The sequence below is a fragment of the Salvia splendens genome, chromosome 16, assembly GCF_004379255.2.
Source record: "Salvia splendens isolate huo1 chromosome 16, SspV2, whole genome shotgun sequence".
In the NCBI taxonomy this organism is placed as follows: domain Eukaryota; kingdom Viridiplantae; phylum Streptophyta; class Magnoliopsida; order Lamiales; family Lamiaceae; genus Salvia; species Salvia splendens.
The window spans coordinates 20,320,968-20,343,021 of NC_056047.1; the positions used below are offsets into that span (position 1 = coordinate 20,320,968).

At 40.9% G+C, this 22,054-nt stretch overlaps 3 protein-coding genes across 3 annotated transcripts; 1 reads left to right on the forward strand and 2 right to left on the reverse strand.

The window, feature by feature from the left end:
- Positions 1–6,790: 6,790 nt before the first annotated feature.
- On the reverse strand, positions 6,791–10,309 carry LOC121771959 (26S proteasome non-ATPase regulatory subunit 12 homolog A-like). Its single transcript, XM_042168863.1, has 11 exons — positions 10,183–10,309; positions 9,874–10,071; positions 9,494–9,601; positions 9,307–9,411; positions 9,167–9,223; positions 8,869–9,065; positions 8,400–8,499; positions 8,152–8,264; positions 7,909–8,062; positions 7,688–7,765; positions 6,791–7,268 (listed from the first exon to the last, which is right to left on the reverse strand). Exons 1-11 carry the CDS (start codon positions 10,183–10,185, stop codon positions 7,044–7,046), a joined length of 1,338 nt encoding a protein of 445 aa, XP_042024797.1. The 5' UTR covers positions 10,186–10,309; the 3' UTR covers positions 6,791–7,043.
- A 2,440-nt stretch (positions 10,310–12,749) lies between these two features.
- LOC121770324 lies at positions 12,750–14,278 on the reverse strand. The gene is made up of 4 exons (XM_042167074.1): positions 14,046–14,278; positions 13,702–13,879; positions 13,275–13,532; positions 12,750–13,223 (listed from the first exon to the last, which is right to left on the reverse strand). Exons 1-4 carry the CDS (start codon positions 14,276–14,278, stop codon positions 12,750–12,752), a joined length of 1,143 nt encoding a protein of 380 aa, XP_042023008.1.
- Positions 14,279–17,216: 2,938 nt separating this feature from the next.
- LOC121772493 (ubiquitin carboxyl-terminal hydrolase 27) lies at positions 17,217–20,491 on the forward strand. The gene is made up of 10 exons (XM_042169619.1): positions 17,217–17,536; positions 18,111–18,252; positions 18,475–18,575; positions 18,651–18,884; positions 18,980–19,048; positions 19,136–19,261; positions 19,338–19,475; positions 19,555–19,617; positions 19,728–19,973; positions 20,052–20,491. The coding sequence occupies exons 1-10, from the start codon at positions 17,297–17,299 to the stop codon at positions 20,316–20,318; spliced, it is 1,626 nt and encodes a 541-aa protein (XP_042025553.1). The 5' UTR covers positions 17,217–17,296; the 3' UTR covers positions 20,319–20,491.
- Positions 20,492–22,054: the final 1,563 nt, after the last annotated feature.

Sequence of the window (22,054 nt, forward strand, 5' to 3'; positions counted from 1 at the left end):
GGGGGCATTCACATTCGGCTTCGCATTTCGAATACGATGTGAATCTATCATCGGACGAAGGCGATGATGGATTGCATAAATTCTCCCCTTCTAGCACCGGCCAAGTTGGCGAAAATGATGAGTAGGCCGATGCAGATGCTCCTCCTCCTTCAGGATGACAAAAGAAGGTCCCGGTGGTAATTCCAAAGTTGAAATCCGATATTTTCACCAAACATTACAAGAAGGTCCCGGTGGTAATTCCAAATCCTAATGATCCGACCACTACCGTCGAGACAAGTGAGTTCAAAGCATATTGTAACTATTGCGAGAAAGTCTATCCATTTGGAACCGGTGGGGGATATGGTACTCTCCATCGCCATTTGAAGGTAAAACATCGTGTGGAATATGGGCATACTAAGCCCCAAAGCCAAATAAACTTCCCAGCCGGCTCATCGTCTCAAACAGGTACGCCTCTATTTAAATATGATCTAAAAATTGTTACCGATGCTATGGTAAGATGGGCGGCAATGAAGCATTTGCCGTTTAATTTTTTTAATGATAAAAAATATGAAGTTACTATGCAAACCGCATTTAATGTTGCTACAAAAAGAATTCCCCCCTCAACTGCTCAAAGATCTAACAACCGGCAGTTTTTTGATAAAAAAAGAGAAGTAGGAAAATTTTTATCTAACTTGGGACACAAAGTTAATATTTGCTCTGATGTGTGGACGGATTCTTTCCAAAGAAATTCTTACATGGGAATTTCATGTCATTTTATAGATAATAGTTGGAGTTTAAATAAACGTTTAATTGGTTTTAGACAATTTCCTTCACCACACACCGCACAAGCAATTGAATCTTTAATTATTCAAGTTTTTAATGATTATGATTTATGCAACAAAATATTTTCGGTTGGTTTTGATAACACAACCGCTAACACTGCAAGTATACCCGAATTAATTGCGGCTTGCTCCACGGTGATAAGTGGTAAGTATTTTCACCAACGATGTATATGTCATATTTTAAATTTATGTGTACAAGATGCGTTGTCTTTATGGCAAAGACATATTCAACCTATTACAACAGCTGTATCCTTGATCCACTGGAAGCCTCATATTGGCAAGGCGTGGAAGAAGTATTGTCATTCGAAGAAAGTAAGGTACACAACTTTTACTTTAGATGTGTCTACTAGATGGAACTCTACATATGATATGTTGCATTCTACATTAGATCATATAGAATATTTGGTTGATTTTTATAGAACTTTCCCTGTAGATGATTTATATCTAACCTCTTCTTGTTGGGATCAAAGCATGAGTTTATTTAAATTATTCAAAGGTTTTAGAAATGCCACCGTTGAGTTATCGGGTGTGCATTATTGCACATCCGTTCGTGTTTTAGAACATTGCATGTATATATCACTTGGTTTTAAAACTGCAATGAAAAATTCCGCAATTAATCATGAATTAATGTGTGTTTTATATTATATGGTTGAAAAATGACTTAAGTATTTCAATGAGATCCCAACGGTTTTTTTGCTTGCAAAAGTTTTGGATCCAAAATGGAGACTAGTTGGTACTTTAAAAATTTTAGGTTTTTATTACAACAATTTGGCTTTTATTGATCTTGAACCACTCTTAGCTTTGCAATCGAATGACGAGGACGATGACAACTACCTAAACCTAGCCCAAACATTCCAAATAAACCTCCCCCGCCTCCCAACCCTGCAAAGAAGTTTTGAGTTCGACTTGAGGGCTCTCTTTCACGATTACGAAGCCAAGTACAACAGTACTAACCAAGTGAGACCTAGACTCCCCCGTCCAACACATAACTTTGGCTTCTTCCAAGTTGATGACTGTTACGGACTCAATTCCCACATCGGTTGTGAGAACAACTGATGTGGGGTATATAGACTAAATGGGCTCTCTCTCCTAACAGGCTAGTCTTTTGGGATGAGTTCTCTTGTTTGGTCTGTATCAATTGGTGCTTTCATTGAGAGCCCAAACGGCTCGGAGTGGTGGCCGGGCAACGAACTCGTCGTGACCAACGAGTGCATTTTGGGACCGCTCGGAGTGGTGACCTACGGAGTGGTGGCTGGGCAAAGAATCTACCGTGACCAACGTGGTCGTGACCAACGAGAACTCAGAGTGGTGGCCTAGCAAAGAACCAGCCGTGACCAACGTGGTCGTGACTAACGAGGACGTTGGCCCTTAAAGGAGGGTCGAATGTTACAGACTCAATTCCCACATCGGTTGTGAGAACAACTGATGTGTGGTAAATAGACTAAATGGGATCTCTCTCCTAACAGGCTAGTCTTTTGGGATGAGTTCTCCTGTTTGGTCTGTATCAATGACCCAGACGCCCAATCCCAATTGGCGGACCTATACGGCTACAGCAGCGGAGGAAGGACGGCAAATTCGGCAAGTGAGTTAGATTTATATTTTGACTCACACTTTTCCTTCAATGATGAAGAAGGAGGTCCCGTTCCCCAACAAATCGACGTCCTAGATTGGTGGGGATCACACGAGAAAGATTTTCTCATCCTTGCATCAATGGCCAAGGAGATCTTTTCGGTTCCGGCTTCCATTGTCGTCGTCGAGTCCGCCTTTAGTGTTGGAGGCAACGTCTTGGACGACAGAAGATGTTGACTCACCGGGCAAAACATGGAAGCAACCATGTTACTTGATAATTGGTGCTCCGCCGAAATTAGAGACCAAGAACCAGATTGGGACAATCAAGTAGTACAACCCGACCAAGACTACTTCCCCGACGAAGAAGAGTAGGCAAATTCCTCCGATCAAGCCAAATAGGTAAGCAAGGTAAGAGAACTACGTGGACTTTGATTCCAAAATGTAATTGAGCATTGAGGTTACGTAGGCATCTCAACTTAAATTTTAAATTTAAGTTGAGCTCAAGTCCTTTTCTTTTATTTCTTTTTTCTCCCATTTGTTTCGAATATGTAATTTGTAAATTGTAATCAAGACTTTAAATCTTTTGTAATTTATAATTTTTAAGTTGTAATTTGTAAATTTTAAGTTGTAATTTGTAAATTTTAAGTTGTAATTTGTAATTTTAAAGTTGTAATTTGTATCAATAAAATTGCATTTGTACATCGCATTATTCTAATTTTATATATGCAAGTATATTTACATTTTTTACTTGAATTACAATGTTAACAAAAAAAATTCCATGAACCGCCTAACCGGCCGAACCGCCCCGGAATCGGCCCGAAACAGGATAGGAACCGGCGATTCCGGCGGTTGAGATGAACCGCTGGTTCACGGTTCAGGAACCGGAACCGTCGAACCTAGGACGGGCCGGTTCCGGTTTTTTTTTTTTTTTTTTTCCTCAAACACCATCACGGCGGGGGGTTAAGGCGGACCCCCAACCTGTATATATCAAAAATCACCAAAAGAACATACATCAGATGAGCCCAAAAGTGACTCGGTCCGCACGAGAGATACAAAACACAAGAGCTATCAAAGCTACTATGGTATCCCCACAGACCGGGTACTAACCATCTAACTAAAGAGAAAATAAACATAACAAAGCAATACATCAAAAAAAGAACAAGGAGGATGGCCAAAAGCGGGCCAAATCCAAAGGAAATCAAAAAATCATAAATCAAAACCACGAACCAAGTGAAGTAGTCATCCATCTCGATATCTGAATCTGAAGTTTGGATAGCCCAACTGGTCCATCCTGACGAGCGACTTCAAATACCGAGGCACTGAATCCGCATCAAAGAAGGTAATGGCAGGGGTCTGGACCCCCCTACCTGCCAGAAAGTCAGCTGGTCGGTTGCCCTCTCGATAGATGTGAGAGAACATGAACTGTATCTGTGCGAGCAAAGTACGAATGCGAGCCATGTGATGTCTCATATCCGCTGCTCCTCCGCGTCCTGAAGTGAACACCGCGACCACTGCTGCCGCATCCATCTCGACCCAGACATGCGAGGAGAACTGCATAGCCAGTGGCAGCCCGTGAAGAAGAGCTAAAAGCTCTGCCTCGAAGGCCGACCCAGCTACGAGAGGCGTACAAAAGGCCCCCAAGAGAGAACCGTCTGAGCCACGAACCACTCCCCCACCGCCTGCCTGTCCCGTCGAGCTAGTAAAGGCCCCGTCGGTGTTCAGCTTCACTTAAGGATCGTCGGGTGGATGCCAAAGCACTTGCAGGGACCTCAGAACTCGCCGGCGAGGAGGAATCGAAGGCATGAAGTCAACAGCCGGAGAGCAACCACGCCAATGAGTGGGGACGAGCACGCCTGCCGCCACCAAGATCCGCAGGTGCCGAACAACCTGCCAAATAACATGCGAAGAACGAAAAGAAATGCCGCGATGCTTGCAGCTATTCCTCTCCGTCCAGATAAACCAGTAGACCAAACATGGAATGATGAAGCTGATGTGCAAGGCGGTGGCCCTGTGAGAGGACCTCCACCAAAAACCTAATCTATGTGCAATGTCAGTGCACGTGTGAATGTGTGTGCTGATGTAAGGGAACCAGCCATCAAAGTAATCCCAAACCGATCTCGCCAGAGGACTCGACACAAACAAATGCTGAAACGACTCGACTGAGAAAGAAGAGACACAACAGAGACACTTGGATGCAAGAGAGATACCCCGGGCCTGAACATAACACTCAACAGGGAGCCTCTGGAGGAGGAGGCGCCAGATGAAGACAGAGATGGTAGGGGTCAGCCCAGCATTCCAAACCATGCGAAGTCCGAAATGTCTAGGGAACCGTGTCCGGATGAGCTCCCAAGCTGAGGCCGTCGAGAACTCGCCATCGCCAGTGAGGCTCCATCGCATCACATCCCGCCTGCCCACCTCAATCGGGACAGCCCTGATAAGATCCAACACATGCAAAGGCACACCATACAAAGCCAGATAATCATGCAGTTTTTCAACATGCCAAGTATGATCATGCCAGAACCTAGAAACCTCAGTTGCAGGAAGATCAGTCCCAGGCGGACAATAGGTCCTAAGGGGGAGATCCCCGACCCACACGTCATCCCAGAAACTAATCCGCCCTTCGCCTAGGGACCACCTAATGAGACCATGAACCTGACCCCTAATGTCCGTGAGACGATGCCAGATAGGACTATCATGCACAGAGTAAGGAGAAATGAAAGCGCGACCAGCATGGAAACAATACTTGTGCATGGTGAACTGCGCCCAAAGTGAATCCTGCGCGAGAAATCTCCACCAGAGCTTGATGCTGAAAGCTTTGACGACCTCGCGGAAACGACGGATGCCGAGGCCTCCCTCATCCAACGGCAGGCAAATCTTCTTCTTCCAGCTAACCCAGTGAATCTTCCTCTGCTCCCCAACCGTGCCCCAAAAGAACCGGGCCAAGATCTGCTCCAACTCTCTCATCCAGTACTGATACGGCTTCAGGACCTGGAAGATGTGAAGAGGGATGGTGACAAGGGTGCTCTTGATCAGAGCGAGGCGCCCTCCAAGAGAAAGATGTCTGTGAGACCAACTGTGAATCCGGTCCACCATCTTCTGTCGGATATCTAAAAGGTAGCCGGCCTTCAGCCCCCCCTTATAGATAGGGACACCAAGGTAAGTGAAAGGGAGGAATCCCTGCTGGAATCCACTCGCCTCTGCCACCTCAGCCGCCCGGTTCAGGAACCAGAACCGTCGAACCTAGGACGGGCCGGTTCCGGTTCAGGTTCAAGATTTTCTTGAACCGGAACCGGCGGTTCCGAACCGTGGTGACGTCTAGCAGGAGGTGTTTTTGGGAATTCCGCCGGGAATTTCGCGCCACTACTGATGCTCTAAGAAAACGATCATCTTTCTTTTCTTGGGTTGGAGAGAAAAGAATAGTGTTAAATTTAGAACCCCATCTATCTCAGTTTCAAATTGCACATGTTGGACCCTTGAAATGGACAAGTTTGTTTGTACTCCCTCCATCCATTTTGACTAGAGCATTTTTTTATTCAATGTAACATGTGATTATGTGCAATGTTATTTTGTGAGTTACGTTACGATACAATGTAGAGAAGATGGTGTCTCTATTTTAAGAAATGTGTAACATTGTCACTTAAAGTAAAACATCACAAAAAAGGAAAATGTAGTGAGATAAAGAGAGTATAATACAAGATGTTTAAGTAAAACATCACAAAAAAAGGAAAATGTAGTGAGATAAAGAGAGTATAATACAAGATGGGATCACCTACAACATTTGTTAGTATGCCATTTTAAATAGACAAATGGATTTAAATTTATCAGTATCACCTACAAGATGGGATCACCTACAACAATCAATTTACTATTCAGTTTTGAATTTAAAATGTCTTTTTACAGATTTCTTAGAAGGGAAATTTCAACTGGAGAATGGAGAATTGCATTATACGTTTGTCAAATCAAAGAACATTACGTAAGCCGCTGACTTGATGAATAAGGTTTGGAGAATTATTTAATACTAGTACTCCCTCCGTCTCATATAATTTGACTCAGATTTCCATTTTGAGTCATCCCACATAATTTGACCCATTTCACTTTTACTATTTTTGATAATAGACTCCACATTCCACTAACTCATTCCTACTCACATTTAATTATAAAACTAAATAAAAGTAAGACTCACATCCCACTAACTTTTTCAACTCATTTTTCATTATATTTCTTAAAACCCGTGCCTGGTCAAAGTGTCTCAAATTATGTGGGACGGAGGGAGTAATATTTTGGAATTGCTTCACATTGGTAAACTTTATAGAAAAAAGGCCTCTTCCAAAAGCAGGAAATATGACACTACACAAATAAAAATAAAAATAAAAGTCTAATAAATGAATGATCAGCGAGCATATACGAAATGTAGATCTTAAATTTTCATAATAAAACAACATATTTGTGAATTAAAATTAACCTGCGAGATTAAGCATACAAGTAGCCTGCTTCGATTCGAAAAAACGAGAAATGAATCAAACGAAAAGCAGAAGGATTAAAAGTCGAAAGCCAAATGAAAGGGACGATGTATCATCAGCTCAAAATGCTACCTGCCACAGATTAATTTGTAACCATTTCTTCTATTATAATGTTTCAGAATAAGCAACTTGTTCAACTTTTCAAACTCAGTGCAGCTTTGTGGACCATTGTCTCCTTGTGGATTTGGTGGCAGCTCTTCTCCACGAGGTCAAGTAGCTTCTCCAAGTTTGATGACCATAAGTTCAGGATATCATTGCTGTCCTTAGCTGCTTGGAAACAGATCACACCTACAGGTCTGTCGATCTTTGCCACTAGTGCTTTCGAGACGACCATGTCTGAGAGATGTTTCTCGGCTTCCTGCGGTAATTATGATAAAATGGATGAAGGTGGTGATTCATGGATCGATATGGACCTTAACTTCAACAGGAGGTATTGAACATCATAGAGATGGAATTAATGGAATAAACCGAACATAAGAATATAATATTCTCTTGATAATGAGATCATGTTTGTTCACAATATAGCAGCAGACCGAAAAACGTTGCAAAAAAACCAAGCAAACTAAACTGATAGAATACTTTTAGCTTGTTAACTTAGCTAATCATATCAAGAACATAGTTGCACACATAATAGATACATAATCAAAAATTTGGGTAACCATCAAACAATATCTAAGATGCATGAAATACAGATTTTTTTAATGGTAACATATTCAGAACAACTCAAAGCTAGACGTTTGCAAGTAAAGATGTTTCACAAATATAATGCAGAATGACCTGGACAGTGAGGCACAATAGATCTGCAAGTCTCTTCAAGGTGATCCGTGAATAGTACTTAGAAATGACAAGGATGTTCTGCAAGGAATACTAACGCTCAGTTACATGTAACACATATTTAAATAGATCTAAAAAGATACAAGTAACAAAATATTACATCATTAGAGGAAGCAATGAAGATAAATCACTAGGTATAAATAAATGGTTTATTGGAGCCGTACATGTTCTATTACTCTGAGTCTCAAATCCTCAGCTGCCTTTTCACCCAAAGAACCACCAAGCATATCCTTTTCATTCTCAAACTCGTTTTCAAATGTGCCCCAAAGAACCGTCCATTGAATAACCTCCATAGTAACCAGTTGTTTCAACAGCAACCTAGTGATAAGGGCAGACTTATATAATAACCATATTAGGAATAAAAGTAAGAGGAAAACGAAAAACCATACACACTAGAAAGAACTAACCTGAAATGAGGAATTTCTGACAGGTTCTTATCCTCCAGGGTTGAGTTAAGAAGGCTAGATTGCATAGGATCATGGGGAGACAAGACCAAATACCAGCAAATTTTTCTCAAAACCTGCAGGAATATTGTAATTTTTAAAAACAGATAACATAAACCAAACAGATCAGAAGGCTTGTTATATTTCCAAAGATGATAATTCAAAGCAATTAAAAGCAAAAAAACTGGTCTGAACAAAAAAAAAGATCATACCGGTATCCACTGGGCTGGGTCTTCTTTCACAGAGGGGATCTCATATATTGACTTGTAGCACCGACATATTTCGAGGTAGTCATTGTTGTGAGAGTAATACCTAAACATGTTGAAAGCAATCAGATAACACTCGCTGTTTGCATGATAAAGACTCCTTGGAGGAGGATGTGAAGGAGGAATCAGACATTAGATATGTTGGAGGGAGTAAGTCATAACATATTTGTCAAATCCAAAAAAGTATCCATACATCAGCAAAGCAAAATCCATCACTGGGAATGAAAGATGATATTTAATGGCTAAAGCCTGAAATGCAATCAGCACGCTAGCTTCCCTTTGGCTATATTTTGTTTATATGACTATGTAGGTCTCATGAATCGCTATTCAAGTATTACACGATGGATTATGTAGCATGTTCACTAGAACATGGACTATAACCTTGGAAGAAATTAAAAGTAGAAATGGTGGATACCTAATCATTAATTGGTAGTAGATCCGCTTCAACTCCAACAGCGATGGAATATCAGCTGGAGCCTCTTCAACAATGCTTTCACTTTCTTTGGCTTTCTTCTTTTCTTTTGATGGATCAGCCTCGAAAACTCTAGGACTTATCTTTCTTGAGAGTATTTGGGCACGGACATAGTCTTGGCGGTCTAAACATAGACGGACCTATAAAATGCAAAGGACGGAAACCCTTGACCATCAGCCAAATGCAAAATTGAGAAAGAACACCAATCATAGATGGAGAAAAAAAAGAATAAATAACTTACTTGCTCAAGAATGAAAGCTATTTTTTCAGTTTTTGCCATGGCTCCAAATGTTTCGACCTGTGGCACATATCTGTTAGAGAACTGATGAAGTAGTTAACAAAACCTACAGAATGACTAGTGCATTGGCGAAAACAACTGACCGCAACTTCTTGCATTAAATCTGCAGCCTCAGCTATGAGTCCTTGTTCTTCCTTAATCTTGGCAAGTTTCTTAATAAGGCGAGCTCTCTCTATCTCAACATAAATCTGTCAGCAAATTGAGCAATACTTAGGCATCAAAGTCCTCAAAATACAGATAAATCTGAAGGGATTTCTGCACATAAATCACCTTCCCAGCTGATACACTATTAAGTGTCTTGATAAGCTCAATTTTAGTATCAATATCGGGAGTTTGATCGATATATTGCATCGCTAGTTGAACCATGGATTGCACGGCCTGCATCAACCAAACACAAAAATCAATCATCAATACAAACTTCAGGCAGCAAAAGAGCTTCCAGCAACATCACTAATCAAGCAATGATTTCAAAAAACGCGTACAACCGTTTTCAACTTCGTATTAATGAACAAAATCGGCATTTGCATCGGAGCTCAAACCACTTAATCAAAACGAAAAAGATGAAAATGCTAAAACATGAATAAACTCGAATATGATTAAAAATATCAACAAAATTAAACAAATCCAAAACTGCAAAAAATCTACCGAACCTGTTTCAACTGTCCGCGGCGCTTGGAAATGAGCAGAATCTGCTCGTTAAGAGTCTGCCACGCGCCGGCTTCGAAGCATAGCTGCAGAATATCGGTGGCTGCCTTCCGCGTGCCGGCGACGTCGCCAACTTGCCTCATCTGCTTCTCCACATTCAGCAGCGACTCAATTTTCGCCTCCAAACTGTCCCCTGCATCGCCCTGCAAAATCGAGACAACGAATCGCCAAAATCACACCGCTGAGATCCATAATTGGGCGAAAAAACTGTATTAACCGAAGCTGATTGTGAATTAGGAGATGCGACAGGTTACCATTTTGATGAAAGTGATTCGACGACTACAATCAGCTGGGAGTAAACCCTAGAGAGAGAAAGTGGGGAAATTTGAGGATTTGAGAGATCTTGAAATCTGTTTTACTATAAGCTGGATTACTTGTGCGCTTTTTTATTATAAGCTGCATAGTGTGATTTCGAGAGATTTTGGAATTGGACAATTTTTTCGGTAAAAAAAATAAATTTATTTTTTATGGATAGGGTAAATAATTTTTAGAGTGAACATAAAAAGTCTCTGACGTTTCTATTTCTTTTATTCTAGACCCCTAATAAAAAAAATATCCCCACAAGTGCCTAACTTTCAACCTAATCACGAATGAGATATTTGTAGCCATTTTTCGGACCAAAAGGCCCTTTTGCCTTGAAGGGCATTTCAGACAATTCCATTCCCTGTCGCAGTCCTGCTCTGCTCTGATGATGCACTTTGCAGACAATAGGCTGCACATTGGTCAACTCAATTTTGATGTCCACAAATTACCGTGTTCCTTTGTCTATAGTTAAGAGTGTGAAATAATTTCTCATCTTCCTTCTCTCACTTCACTTCCTTCTCGCAAAAAGGGTTCAACAATCAATTCATTCGTCGTTTGAACTCTACCGTATAATCTGTTGTAAGATCCCAATTTATGTACAGTCTCCTGCCGCACTGAAATTCGTCTGTGGCTTGGGGATTTTTATTGGGTCGTAATTGCAGCGGAATTTGGGTGTATTCAAAGTAGGGTTTATGGTCGTGTGGCTGGGTCGAGGTTTGTTTTTGGGATTTTATTTGTCCGTGAGATGGCGATGTTTGTTGTAGTCCGATCAATTTTGGTTTATTTTGTTGCTGAATGTGGGTGGATTTTGTAGCTGAAGCTCGCTGTTTTGAATTTAGGGGTTATGTGTGGTCGGCTGTGGGGTGCAATTTTATTTGTGAAATTAATTTCATAAATAATGACATATAAATTAACTTTAATATGTTTGGGTTTGAATTTCCAATTCAGGTCGCTCTTGCAATGTCTTCTTCAAGTACGCAATCGTTCGGTTCAAGTTTCAATTGGGATTGGCCTCGTCCACCGGTTGTTCTCTGTAGTCACGATGTCGCGGCCGAGCTGGTGACGTCTAGGACGTCGGCTAATCCAGGTCGACGTTACTATCGGTGTCCATTCTAGAAGGAAGATGATTGCAGATTCTTCCGTTGGTTTGATGCTGGTCTATCGCCAAGCCAAGACACTAACTTTCAACGAATCAAGCTCGAACGAGACAGGTTTGAAGAACAACTCCGATCCAATAGTATTGTGCATGGTGATCTTGAAGCCAAATTTCGCATGAAAAGTGATGAATGTGAAGATCTGAAGGGAAAATTGACCATGAAGACTGAGGAGTGTGCAGGTCTTACTTCAGAACTTTTTAGAACCAAAAAAACGTCATGAATGCTGAAAATTGTAATCTTATTTTTATGCTTTGTAATTTTTTTCTTAATTTAATGGTACCACTTATTTTTTCAAGCAATGAGGGGGAATTTTGGTACTAAAAATTTGAAGTTCCACTGTCGAAATCTGAAGAATATGGTTTTTGGAACACTGTCGTATGCATTTCCCGCTTAAAAAGTGTGCACTAAAACTAACACTTTGAAGTTTTTAGTTTATCACTTCCGAAGTACGCATCTTCTGTTGAAATACCACCTCGCGTACACATCTCCTCAAACTAAATAACACCCGACGTACAGAACTTTGTGTGATGTAGGTTATGGGCACTTGTCATACAGAATACACCAAAGACATACCAAAAGTTCTCAAACAAAACAGGCATTAAGTTTGACAAAAGTATAGTTAAAATACACCATTGTTTACGAGATACAAAATGCATAGTTAATACAAGATCCCTACCGATCACCGAAGGTTATATCCGAATAATGTTTGACAAAAAGGGTTCGCATTCACCATTGTTTACGAGACACAAAAAAAACAACACAATTGCCTCCTGTTTTAAGGTTCACAAACTACGCAAGCGCGGGTATTCAATCACGATCCCCTCGACGGCCACAACGTTGAGGCTGAGTCCTGGTCCGACGAGTGCTAGGCATTGGAGGAAGAGTGTTATTGTCGTACAAATATCACAAAAAATTGTGACTGTTAACTGGATTTTATGGAAATTAAAAGTGCAACAAGGGTGTTGAAAACTACCTGGCTTGACCGTGTAGACCGACGAGTGCTGGGACGTGATTCAGTGGGATTGGTCTACAACAAACAACCCTGGTCAAATTGAGTTTCAATGCTTATCAAAACGAAAGGTGATGGTGCTCATTACCTTCTGGCTTGACCGCGTAGCCCGACGAGTGTTGTGCCTTGGAACGGTGGGTGGCTCACTTGGATTACTGGGCTGTGAACTTGAACTCTGTCCAACTTCGGTTCGGGCATCTATACAAGGATCATTAGTGCATGTTCTTCTGTTATGCCCATCTTGTCCGCACAGACGACACCTGAGTACAAAGGTTCGACGCAAAGACTCAGAACCATTTGCATGCTGACGAACCTGTGGATCTTCACGCCTTAGTTTTTTTGGTCGTCCACGTTAGCGCTTTGTCTTAGGAGGTGCCAGTTCAAATCCAACTTCTGAGTTCTTCGGCCAATTATCCATCCCGTTGATTGGGTAGAGGACATTCTCGTACAATAGCGTCATGGTGGACTGCAAATAATAGCGGGAGACATAGTCTGCTACATCCTTACCATTCTTGTTGATTGTAGCGATGGCGTGGGTGCATGGGATTCCATTCAGCTGCCACAGTCTGCAAGAACAAGTAAATTCCTGCATGTTCACTACGTACTGACCTGACGGTCCAGAGACTTGGTAAGAATCTTCTCCGTTCCATGTGGGTCTCCATGAAGAAGCCATCGCCAAATACTTATCAACAATCTCTTTGATAACAGGCGGCAGGGCATGAGCGTACGTCTTGATCCACTGGCCTCTAATCTGTATCCTCTCCATTTGACTTGTCATGATCTCCTCCAACATGGTGACAATGGCCAACTCACGAGCAATTGCTATCTTCGAATTAAAGGTCTAGCATATATTGTTGAGGATAACATCACAACAAACATGCGGAGAGAAATAAGCCTTCACCCATTTTTCCTTGGGAGCTACGCCGAGTAGGTATTGATGTGCTTGTGGATATATAATCCGCAGTGCATTCATCCGCTCAACATACTCTTCCTGGGTTGTACTCGACGCAAGCTCCCACAACATCTCCTTAAAATTCTCTCCGATGAAACGCTTCTTGAAGTTGTTGTATATGTGCTGCACACAGAAGCGATGCTCGCTCTGTGGAAAATCCTCAAGGATTACCTTTGCAAGACCCTATTAAATTCACCACAAATTGTTACATGTACACAACCACTGACACAGAATACAACAATATTATAATCACACTCAGAATACAACAATATTTAAAAAATCACAAGTGAAGTATTTTAAAAAAAATCACAAACAACGTATACACCTTTTAATGAAATCACATTACACATACCTTTTGCTGGTCAGACATGAAGACAAATCTGGGGGCATTTTCATGTATGAGGAGGTCCTCTGCCAGATAGCCTAGAAACCATTTCCACTGTTCGTAGCTTTCGGCCTCAGTCACCGCCCATGCAATAGGCCACCAACCATTATTTGGATCAATTCCAATGGTCGTCATAAGTTGGTCTCTGTACATACCACGCAAGAAACATGCATCCAAGAAGATAATCGAACGACAAAAACGCATCCAACCCTTTTTCAAGGGCCCGAGACAAGTATAAAACCTCAAGAATCTCGGGCCCACAACTTCAGGATCCCTTGATCAGCCAGCGGCTTGCAAGATCTGGAAACGACCTGAAGTTGTCGTTATGTATGTGCACACTAGAGTCAGCGTGTGTCCGTTCCAGTTCAGCTTTGTAATCGAAAAGTCTGCGATACTGGAGCCCCGCCTTGTCAAAAATACCTTCCAATGCACTGTCTCTTGCTCGGTATGCCTTCATCCTGCCAACTTGGAGTCCGAACTCCTCTTCCACACACTGCCTTATGGCTGCCAATGGGATATGGGGATTCGCTTTTATCTTCTCCATGTATCGCTCAGCTAGCCATTTTGACGTCAGTCATCTCTGATCCAACACTTGAGAACATGTGTGTGCATGGTCTCTCTGCATATTCAGTACAACAAAATCGGTATCGTTGTGGGATTCGACCCGTCTTGCATATACATACCATTCACAAGACTTTCCTCTACAAATAGCACGAAGTTTTTTGCCATCATTATTCTTCACATGTACCGGGCGTCTCATCATTATTGCGTACTGTCGAATAACCTTGAAAAAAAAATTCTCTATCCTTTAAAAAATCACCAGGCTTCCAATTTGGTAAATCATTTGGCAGCTTGAATGGGGTGTACTTGATACCCATTCTACTTAAACCTTCCAAATCCTCTAGGTCCTCGAGATCTTGCAGCTCATCGACCGTCTCTTGCTCGAACAGAGGGTTTGAGTCTGCCGAGTTCCTTTTCTCAACAACAGGGGAGTACTTTCGCCTTTTCTTGGACCCGCCGCTGCCTTGGCCAGACCCTTCTACTTCGCCCGATGGCTCCTCAATCCCGTCTAGTCCCGCCACCTCCTCCGACTGTTGTTCCCGACGTAACGACTCGTAATACGAGGTAAACATTTGTTCATCACGACACATTTTGGCCAACGAGATAAAGTGGCCGACATCATCCCTATCATACCAGCCAATCATTAAAGGCTCCTTACGTTGCCCTTCAAACTGAGACCGTTGCTTCCTCTTCGGTCTAGGCTTTTGCCTTGGCACATTCGGTGTGGCTTCTTCAATCTCTTCAATAATGACTCCTGGGGGTTTAGACGCCTTGAAACTAAGAAGCTCTTGCACTTCTTCCTTCATTTTTTTTTCAATATGGCTTGAGCCCGGGTTATCTCCACAACGTAGATGTGAACTAACCACATCTAACTTTGTCGTTGTAGACGCTACTTTGAGGAAATCCTTCAGATGTGTTTCCTCAACAATGGGCAACAACGGGCCTCCGATCTGCGCAGTCATGGCCGTACTTTGGATCACAGTAGTAGAACTCACATATCATCTTCCTATCATACTTCAACCTTAATACCATGCTCGATAGGTCTATAAGCTGGAATTTGTCTATGTTACAGAAATCGGAGTATGTCAAATGCCCACCAACATACTTTTTCGCATCATTCGTAGAGAAGAATGAACCTCCGTGATGGAAAGCAACTGAAAACTTTCCATGTGCATCCCCTATGAAGGAAGACAATAAACGCACATATAAAACTCAAACCAAACAGTAAACCAAAATTCACAACAAAATCAATTTATGGAGCCTCAATCACAAAATCAATATCCGACTGATCAAATATATATTCACAAAAAATCAATTTCGTACACCCTAAATCACAAACCGAGGATTAAAGGTTAACTTACTATATTCATCCTCTGGGATGAAAAAATCGAGGGCAGGATCTCGGATATCCCACGTTTCTTCTTCCACATCAATGACCACAGGTGCAAGTCTCGGGGGTGGTCGGTGTGGTGGCGATCGCGGGGGTATTGGTTCCCTTTTACGGCAAGAGTTTCGTGATGTGGAAGCACCTGAGGACCCAGCTCGCTTTCTTTTAGGAGCCATTCATGCAATGGAGAGCAGGGAGAATGAAGAAATGAAAACAATGGTTTGTAGTTTTAAGGCGGTAAACTCCCCTTTTTGTTATAACTTTAGGCGGGAGTCAAAATAAGCCGGAAATAATGCTGAATAGAGCCGGAAACTTTATGCAATTTTTGAAACTTGTTTTGTTAAATCACGTAGGAAGTCTTCAGCACGTGTTGCAACTGTATGGGTAGTCCACTGAACAGCCGCTGACGCCCCTGACGGCTGACGTGCGCTGTCACATCACGCCATGTCGTCGCAGACATCATTGCAGAGCCGCCACTGCAGATTAATTGCGCTTTGACTGAAATGCCCTTTTAGGGCTGAAGGGTATTTTCGTCTGAAAAAAACCTCATTCGTGATTAGTTTGAAGGTTAGGCACTTGTGAGGATATTTTTTTGTTAGGGGTCTAGAGTGAAAGAAATGGAAACGTCAGGGACTTTTTATGTAGTTCACTCTAATTTTTATAATAATTATTCAATGCAAGAATGTTAGTAGTACAATTAATGAAAAACGAGCAATATATATATTACCAGGGAGATAATCGAAGTAAAACTAATCTTGAATGTATAACTAGAGAACATGAATTTAGTTCATGCAATAACGATTTTAATTCACTACATAAGAACAATATAGTTCACTACTATAATTTATAGTGAAGTATTTATTTCGTGAATTATTTAGTTTATACATTATAATTTCTAGTAATTTAATTTGTGAAATATATAACTCATAATGGTGTTTTAATTCTTACTAAGAACATCATAATTATGTTCTTTATTTTCATAGTAGTTAATTAATCCTTTTTTTTGGTAAAGAAATCAGGCTAAGCCTGAGTTGAAAAAAAACTAACGACAATATGAAATGTCTAATCTATCATGAAGGAGCCAAATATTAAGACTTGGTGGTAGTTGATCCAAAAGCATGCACCCACCGGGCAAAGCTGTAGGCATGGTGTGATAAGAAGTTCGCTGCAAAATTCCCCTCACGATGCACATGGCGCACCAAACTCTGAAATTAATTTACAAATCTTTCCCACCGCAGTCTTGCAACTAATAGACATCTTAAACTTTCCCAGTATTCTAGCAACCGCTACAAAGTTATTGCTTTTTAATTTCAAAGTGACTTAACATATCGCAAATTTCCTTTTTTTTGGCAAAATTTTTCAAAATTTTAACAATTTTTTTTTTTTAAAAAAATCAAACATCTAATAGGAGTATATAATAAAACAAACAGTTTTAATGGATTGGAGTATGAAAGAAAAAAATTGGGAAAAAATATGCCCAAAAAATGGTTTTTGTAAATAAATATCCTACTTATATGAATTAAAGAGAAAATATTACCCATAAGTAAACAAAATTCAGCAGCAAAGAATCGTAAAGCGGCGCGGAGATAAATCGGCGGCCAAATCGCCCCTAAAATGGAGACGAAAAAGCTGAGTTCTTTGATTTGCAATGGTCCTAGAATTAGTTGCGTCTCAAATTCTGGCTTGAAAATATCAATTGGTGTATTATGCACTGTTGGAACAGTCTTCGCCGCAAGATTTAGTAGATATTTCGATTTCAGAATCTCATATGAAGATGCAGATTCTACTGGTGTTTGGGTTGTTCCCGGATTGCAGAATCTCGGCAACAATTGTTTCTTGAATGTTGTTTTGCAGGTAAAAACGACTGATCCTTTTAATGTTGATTTGGGGCTGAGCTCGATTCTAGGTTTTGTGTTGATGCGATTTTTTATATGATATGTTACATGCTTGCGTGTATGAGTTGTGAACTCTTTCAGAGAGAGAGAGAGAGAGAGGTTGTTTTGTATGTAAAAATCGAATCCTGATTGTTGTGATTATGTGTGAATGTGAGCCCTTTTTGAGCAATGTAATGTTCAATTCTGCAGTTGGATGTATGTGTGTGTGTGTGTGTGTGTGTGAGAGAGAGAGAGGGAGTGAAGTTGTTTTGATTGTAAAAATTGGATGTTCAATGTTGTTCTTGTGGTCTGACCATGCTATTTGTTAGTGTGTGTGAACGCTAGCTCTTTTCGAGATTTCTGATCTAATTTGGTGGTAATGTTCAGTTCTGATGTTTGATTATGCTGATTCTCCTGTTTTCGAACGTGTGCTTGTGTGTGTCTAATGTTCGAATCTTCGATCTTCTTGTGGTCTGACCCTGCTTGAGTGTGGCCGTGAGCTCTTTTGCTCTTTAGAGCTATGTAATGATTATGTTGGGTGACTGTGGCTTCAGGCATTGTCGAGCTGTGTTAGCTTCCAGAAATATCTGTGGGAGATGATGGAAGAATACGGCTCGTTATCAGTTGAAGAAGTAGATGATAATTGTGGTGGTGAAAATCTTCCTCTTTTTAGTTCGTTAGCTTCACTACTGGAAGGTCAGTCTATCTTGTCTATGCTCTAAAAATATGAAAACTGATTGAGAAGATCCCTTGTTACGTTTCTGATTGTTCTTTAACAATCTTGATTTTTTCCCAAGTTAAATTGAGCTCATACCCTTTGTCAAAAAGATGATCTTCACTATCTTGATGCCCTCAATTGCATATTATTTGTCCAGTTGTTTGTTGGTATATTACATTAAGTGGCGTTATGTATTGCAGAGTTATGTTGTGTTAGGCACCAAAAAACTGTACTCAACCCTCGGAAATTGATGGCTTCGATGGATCATTACATTCCAAAGTTCAATCTATCCAGGCAGCAGGTACTTGTTTCATTAGCACCATCCATCTCTATGAAGTTCATAAACATTACAATTCTAAATCTAGCTTGATTTTAGGATGCCGAGGAAGCATTTTCCCATCTCTTGTCTTCGCTGAGAGAAGAAATATACGAGCATTTTATCCCCACAACAAGTTCCTTAGCTGATTTGCCTTCACTTCCTAACGGTAGGATTCTTACCATAAAGACCAGCAAAGATGAGATTGAGTTACAAAGATGGAGCCGTAGTTTTCTCAAGCCCTTTGATGGAATCCTCGGCAGCATCTTAGTTTGCCAGAGCTGTTCGTTTCAGGTTGAATGGTAAAATTTGCTAGTCATCAAGGTCCAAACTTCATCATAGATTACATAATTTCATGCCTTATGTATATTCGTTTTTCACTTCTACAGATCTCTCTCGACTTTCAGCATTTTCATAGCTTGCACCTTTCGCCTCCTGTGAGCAGTGATGGTACAATTGTATGTTTGTACATTTTTCTCAGTCATTCGCGCTTTTTATATTTGCATCCACCACCATGCTTATTTTCTTCGCTGTGAAAATTTTAGATGGCTGGATGCACATTGGAGGACTGCCTAAAGCGATACTTTGTAGCTGAACATATTGAGAATTATTACTGCAGCAACTGTTGGCATAAGGCTGCAATCGAATACGTGTCTATTTTCAAAGATAAGGTAGACTACCTCGACACCAAATCATTGTTGTTCGAGTTTGGAATTTTACTATTAATATCGGTATACTTTCTTGCAGGCGGATATTGAAAAACTAGGAAGCTGTAATCGAGGCGAATCTTGTCAATGCCGAACACTATCTTCTCTCGAATCACTTCCTTGGTCGAATAGGTTCTCTCGTACGCTCAAGCAACTGAGTATTGCATGGAGCCCTAAAGTATGTACCACAAAACAAAGAACAATCTGCAGCATTTTTGTCGAAACATACTTGATTTTCGTATCTTGTTAACTTGCAGATTTTGTGCATTCATTTCCAACGAGCTTCATATAATGTTCTTGGACAATCGACGAAACTTCGAGTAATCTAACTCGAACCCCACTAGTCCTATTTGATTTTCTGTAATTTGCATCGTTTCCTTAGCTTCCTTGTCTTTTTTTTCGTGATTCGGGTGATATGTTCAATTTAAAGGGACATGTCTCGTTCCCATCGGTCCTCGATCTATCTTTGTTCACCAACACTGGAGTCGGGATCAAAGCCATGGAAGAAGCAAGTTCGTCATTCAGGCCGTCGAGCCAGCGAATATTGGCCTTCCCTCACTTCATGTACCAAACAACGCCACCTGATCCGGGAACAAGCATTGCAGTTGAAAACGACCCTCATTTAGAAGCTTCGGGCACCAGCTCCCCCGATTCTAGTAATCGAGCTGATGGCAACGTGAGCTTCTCATCCTCGTTGCCTTGCCATTCCCCCTTCGGTTTCGCTTTCCCGACTAATGAGTGCTTGCTACTGCAGGTGGAAGCTGCGGCCCCACCAACGAGGCTGGCACGAAGCCCGGATTACCGGCTCGTCTCCGTCGTGGAGCACTTTGGAAGCAGCGGCGGTGGGCACTACACAGTTTACAGGAAAGTGAGGGGTAAGATAGGTGATGATGGAGAGGATAGTGCTGAAATTCAGCAATGGTTTTGTATCTCAGATTCTCAGGTGGATAGTGTTTTAGAGAGAGAAGTGATGGATGCAAATGCCAGCATGCTTTTTTATGAGAAATTAGAGAATTTTTGAGCTACATATAACTTTTTTTTAATTAATTTTTTTAGTGTTAGGCATATAGATCATTCTCCAATTAAAGGTGCCTCTGCAATGAATTGGTGACTTAATTGTTATGACTTATGGGGATGGCATTTATCCTTAAATTATTTTCAGTTTTCCATATTGAGACTAATAATTTTGTTTTATTTGAATTTTATATCTATATATGTATCACATATAACTGGCCTTAGTGCATCATTAACCCTGGTCCGGTTTCAGGCCTCAAGTCTCATCCACGTCATCATTCCTCTACAGTTGCGGCCCAGGTCCCGACTGCTCTAACCCTGCAGGCCACAACCCGGGCCGCAACTAATAAATGACACTATTCACAACTTCGACCTATTTTACGTGTAAAAATTGAAAACGTTGAACAATTATAAGACGAGAAATTCATTCTTAATTCAAAAATAATAAATTATAAACTAAAAAACTAAAAATTATAATATAAAAAAATGCAAAAAAAATAAAAATTAGAAAATTGATGTCGCCCCTCTCCCTCTTCTTCCTCTCCCCCTCCCTCTTCTTCCTCTTCCGAACTGTAAAAATTCAGAAATTAGTGAACAGTAGCGGCCCGAACCCCCTCCAACCGGAAGCTCCATCGTCCGCCAGGCCGGACCCGGGGACCGGCCTGGGCCGAAACTCCGTCGCCTCCAACGCGCGTCTCTGGACGGGACTCGCGATTTGCGGCCCGGCCCCTTGCGTTAACGATGCCCTTATGCCGCGCGTCTCGGGACGGGACTCGCGATTTGCGGCCCGGCCCCTTGCGTTAACGATGCCCTTATTGGGCCGCCCAATCCTGAGAGTATTATCGAGTATCATTTGAGGGTTCTTAATTTCGTCTTGTATCGGTTAATTGAACAAAAATAAATGTTGACATTTGATATGGTTTTGAATTTTCAGTATAATATTTGTAATAATAGCTGCATTCAACTTTATAGCAATTTAGAATCTTTCCATTTTAAACGTTTGGCATCCTAACAAGTAGCTACTTCACATAGAGTAAATATTATGTCTTGTATGTTTAGATCATTGAATATTAGTATCTTTTTTAGAGAAGCAAATAGAGTAAAAAATGGAACATGGATTCCGGTGTTATTCCAAAGCTAAAAAATCCAATGATTTTCAAGAACGAATTGAACAATAGAGTCCAGTTTTTTCATGGAGTTTCAATTCATTTTATTATAAATGATATATTATAGGTCTCACATTCTACTAACTCATTTTTATTTACCTGAAATAAAATGATGCATCTCAATTCATTTTTATTATAAATGACATATTATAGGTCTCACATTCCACTAATTCATTTTTATTTACCTAAAATGAAATGCTGCGGGACAATTTGTGAGGGAGAGTAGGCTACTTTCCAAGTTAGCATTTTTTTAAAAAAAATTTAAATCAAAATTTTCTCTCCTCTCGTAAAGGCTGTTTAATTCTAAGGACGTGTTCACTACTTTAGAGATAGACAGTTTATGCTTCATTTATGGTCATATTTGGGTGTTCACTAGTCTTGATATAAATGAGGATGGCCCTGCATTTTATTAAGGCCCGCACTGTTCTCTCCGTAAATAAGGCAATAGCATTTATTGACAAAATGGTGCTAATTGAAATGTCATCGAAAACCGCATCAGGAATTGGATGGCAAAAGTCGAATGTGGCCCCGAGGTGCTCAGTTTTCACCCCTAATTTGAAATCACTTCTTCAATTTG

Bases quoted from the DNA above. Each gene is read 5' to 3' on its own strand.
- LOC121771959 (XM_042168863.1), bottom strand. The intron at 9,066-9,166 runs GTAAGTTATTTA...TGCATTTTATAG, and splicing joins TAGCTTTCATTCTTGAGCAA to GTCCGTCTATGTTTAGACCG. The intron at 7,269-7,687 runs GTCATTCTGCAT...TAATTACCGCAG, and splicing joins TATTGTGCCTCACTGTCCAG to GAAGCCGAGAAACATCTCTC.
- LOC121770324 (XM_042167074.1), bottom strand. From the start codon at position 14,278: ATGGAGAAGATAAAAGCGAATCCCCATATCCCATTGGCAGCCATAAGG. The intron at 13,880-14,045 runs GTCGTTTCCAGA...TGGTATGTACAG, and splicing joins ATACATAACGACAACTTCAG to AGACCAACTTATGACGACCA. The intron at 13,224-13,274 runs GTTTGTTGTGAT...TTTAATTCGAAG, and splicing joins AGGCTTATTTCTCTCCGCAT to ATAGCAATTGCTCGTGAGTT.
- LOC121772493 (XM_042169619.1), top strand. From the start codon at position 17,297: ATGGAGACGAAAAAGCTGAGTTCTTTGATTTGCAATGGTCCTAGAATT. The intron at 17,537-18,110 runs GTAAAAACGACT...CTGTGGCTTCAG, and splicing joins TCTTGAATGTTGTTTTGCAG to GCATTGTCGAGCTGTGTTAG. The intron at 18,253-18,474 runs GTCAGTCTATCT...TATGTATTGCAG, and splicing joins GTTAGCTTCACTACTGGAAG to AGTTATGTTGTGTTAGGCAC.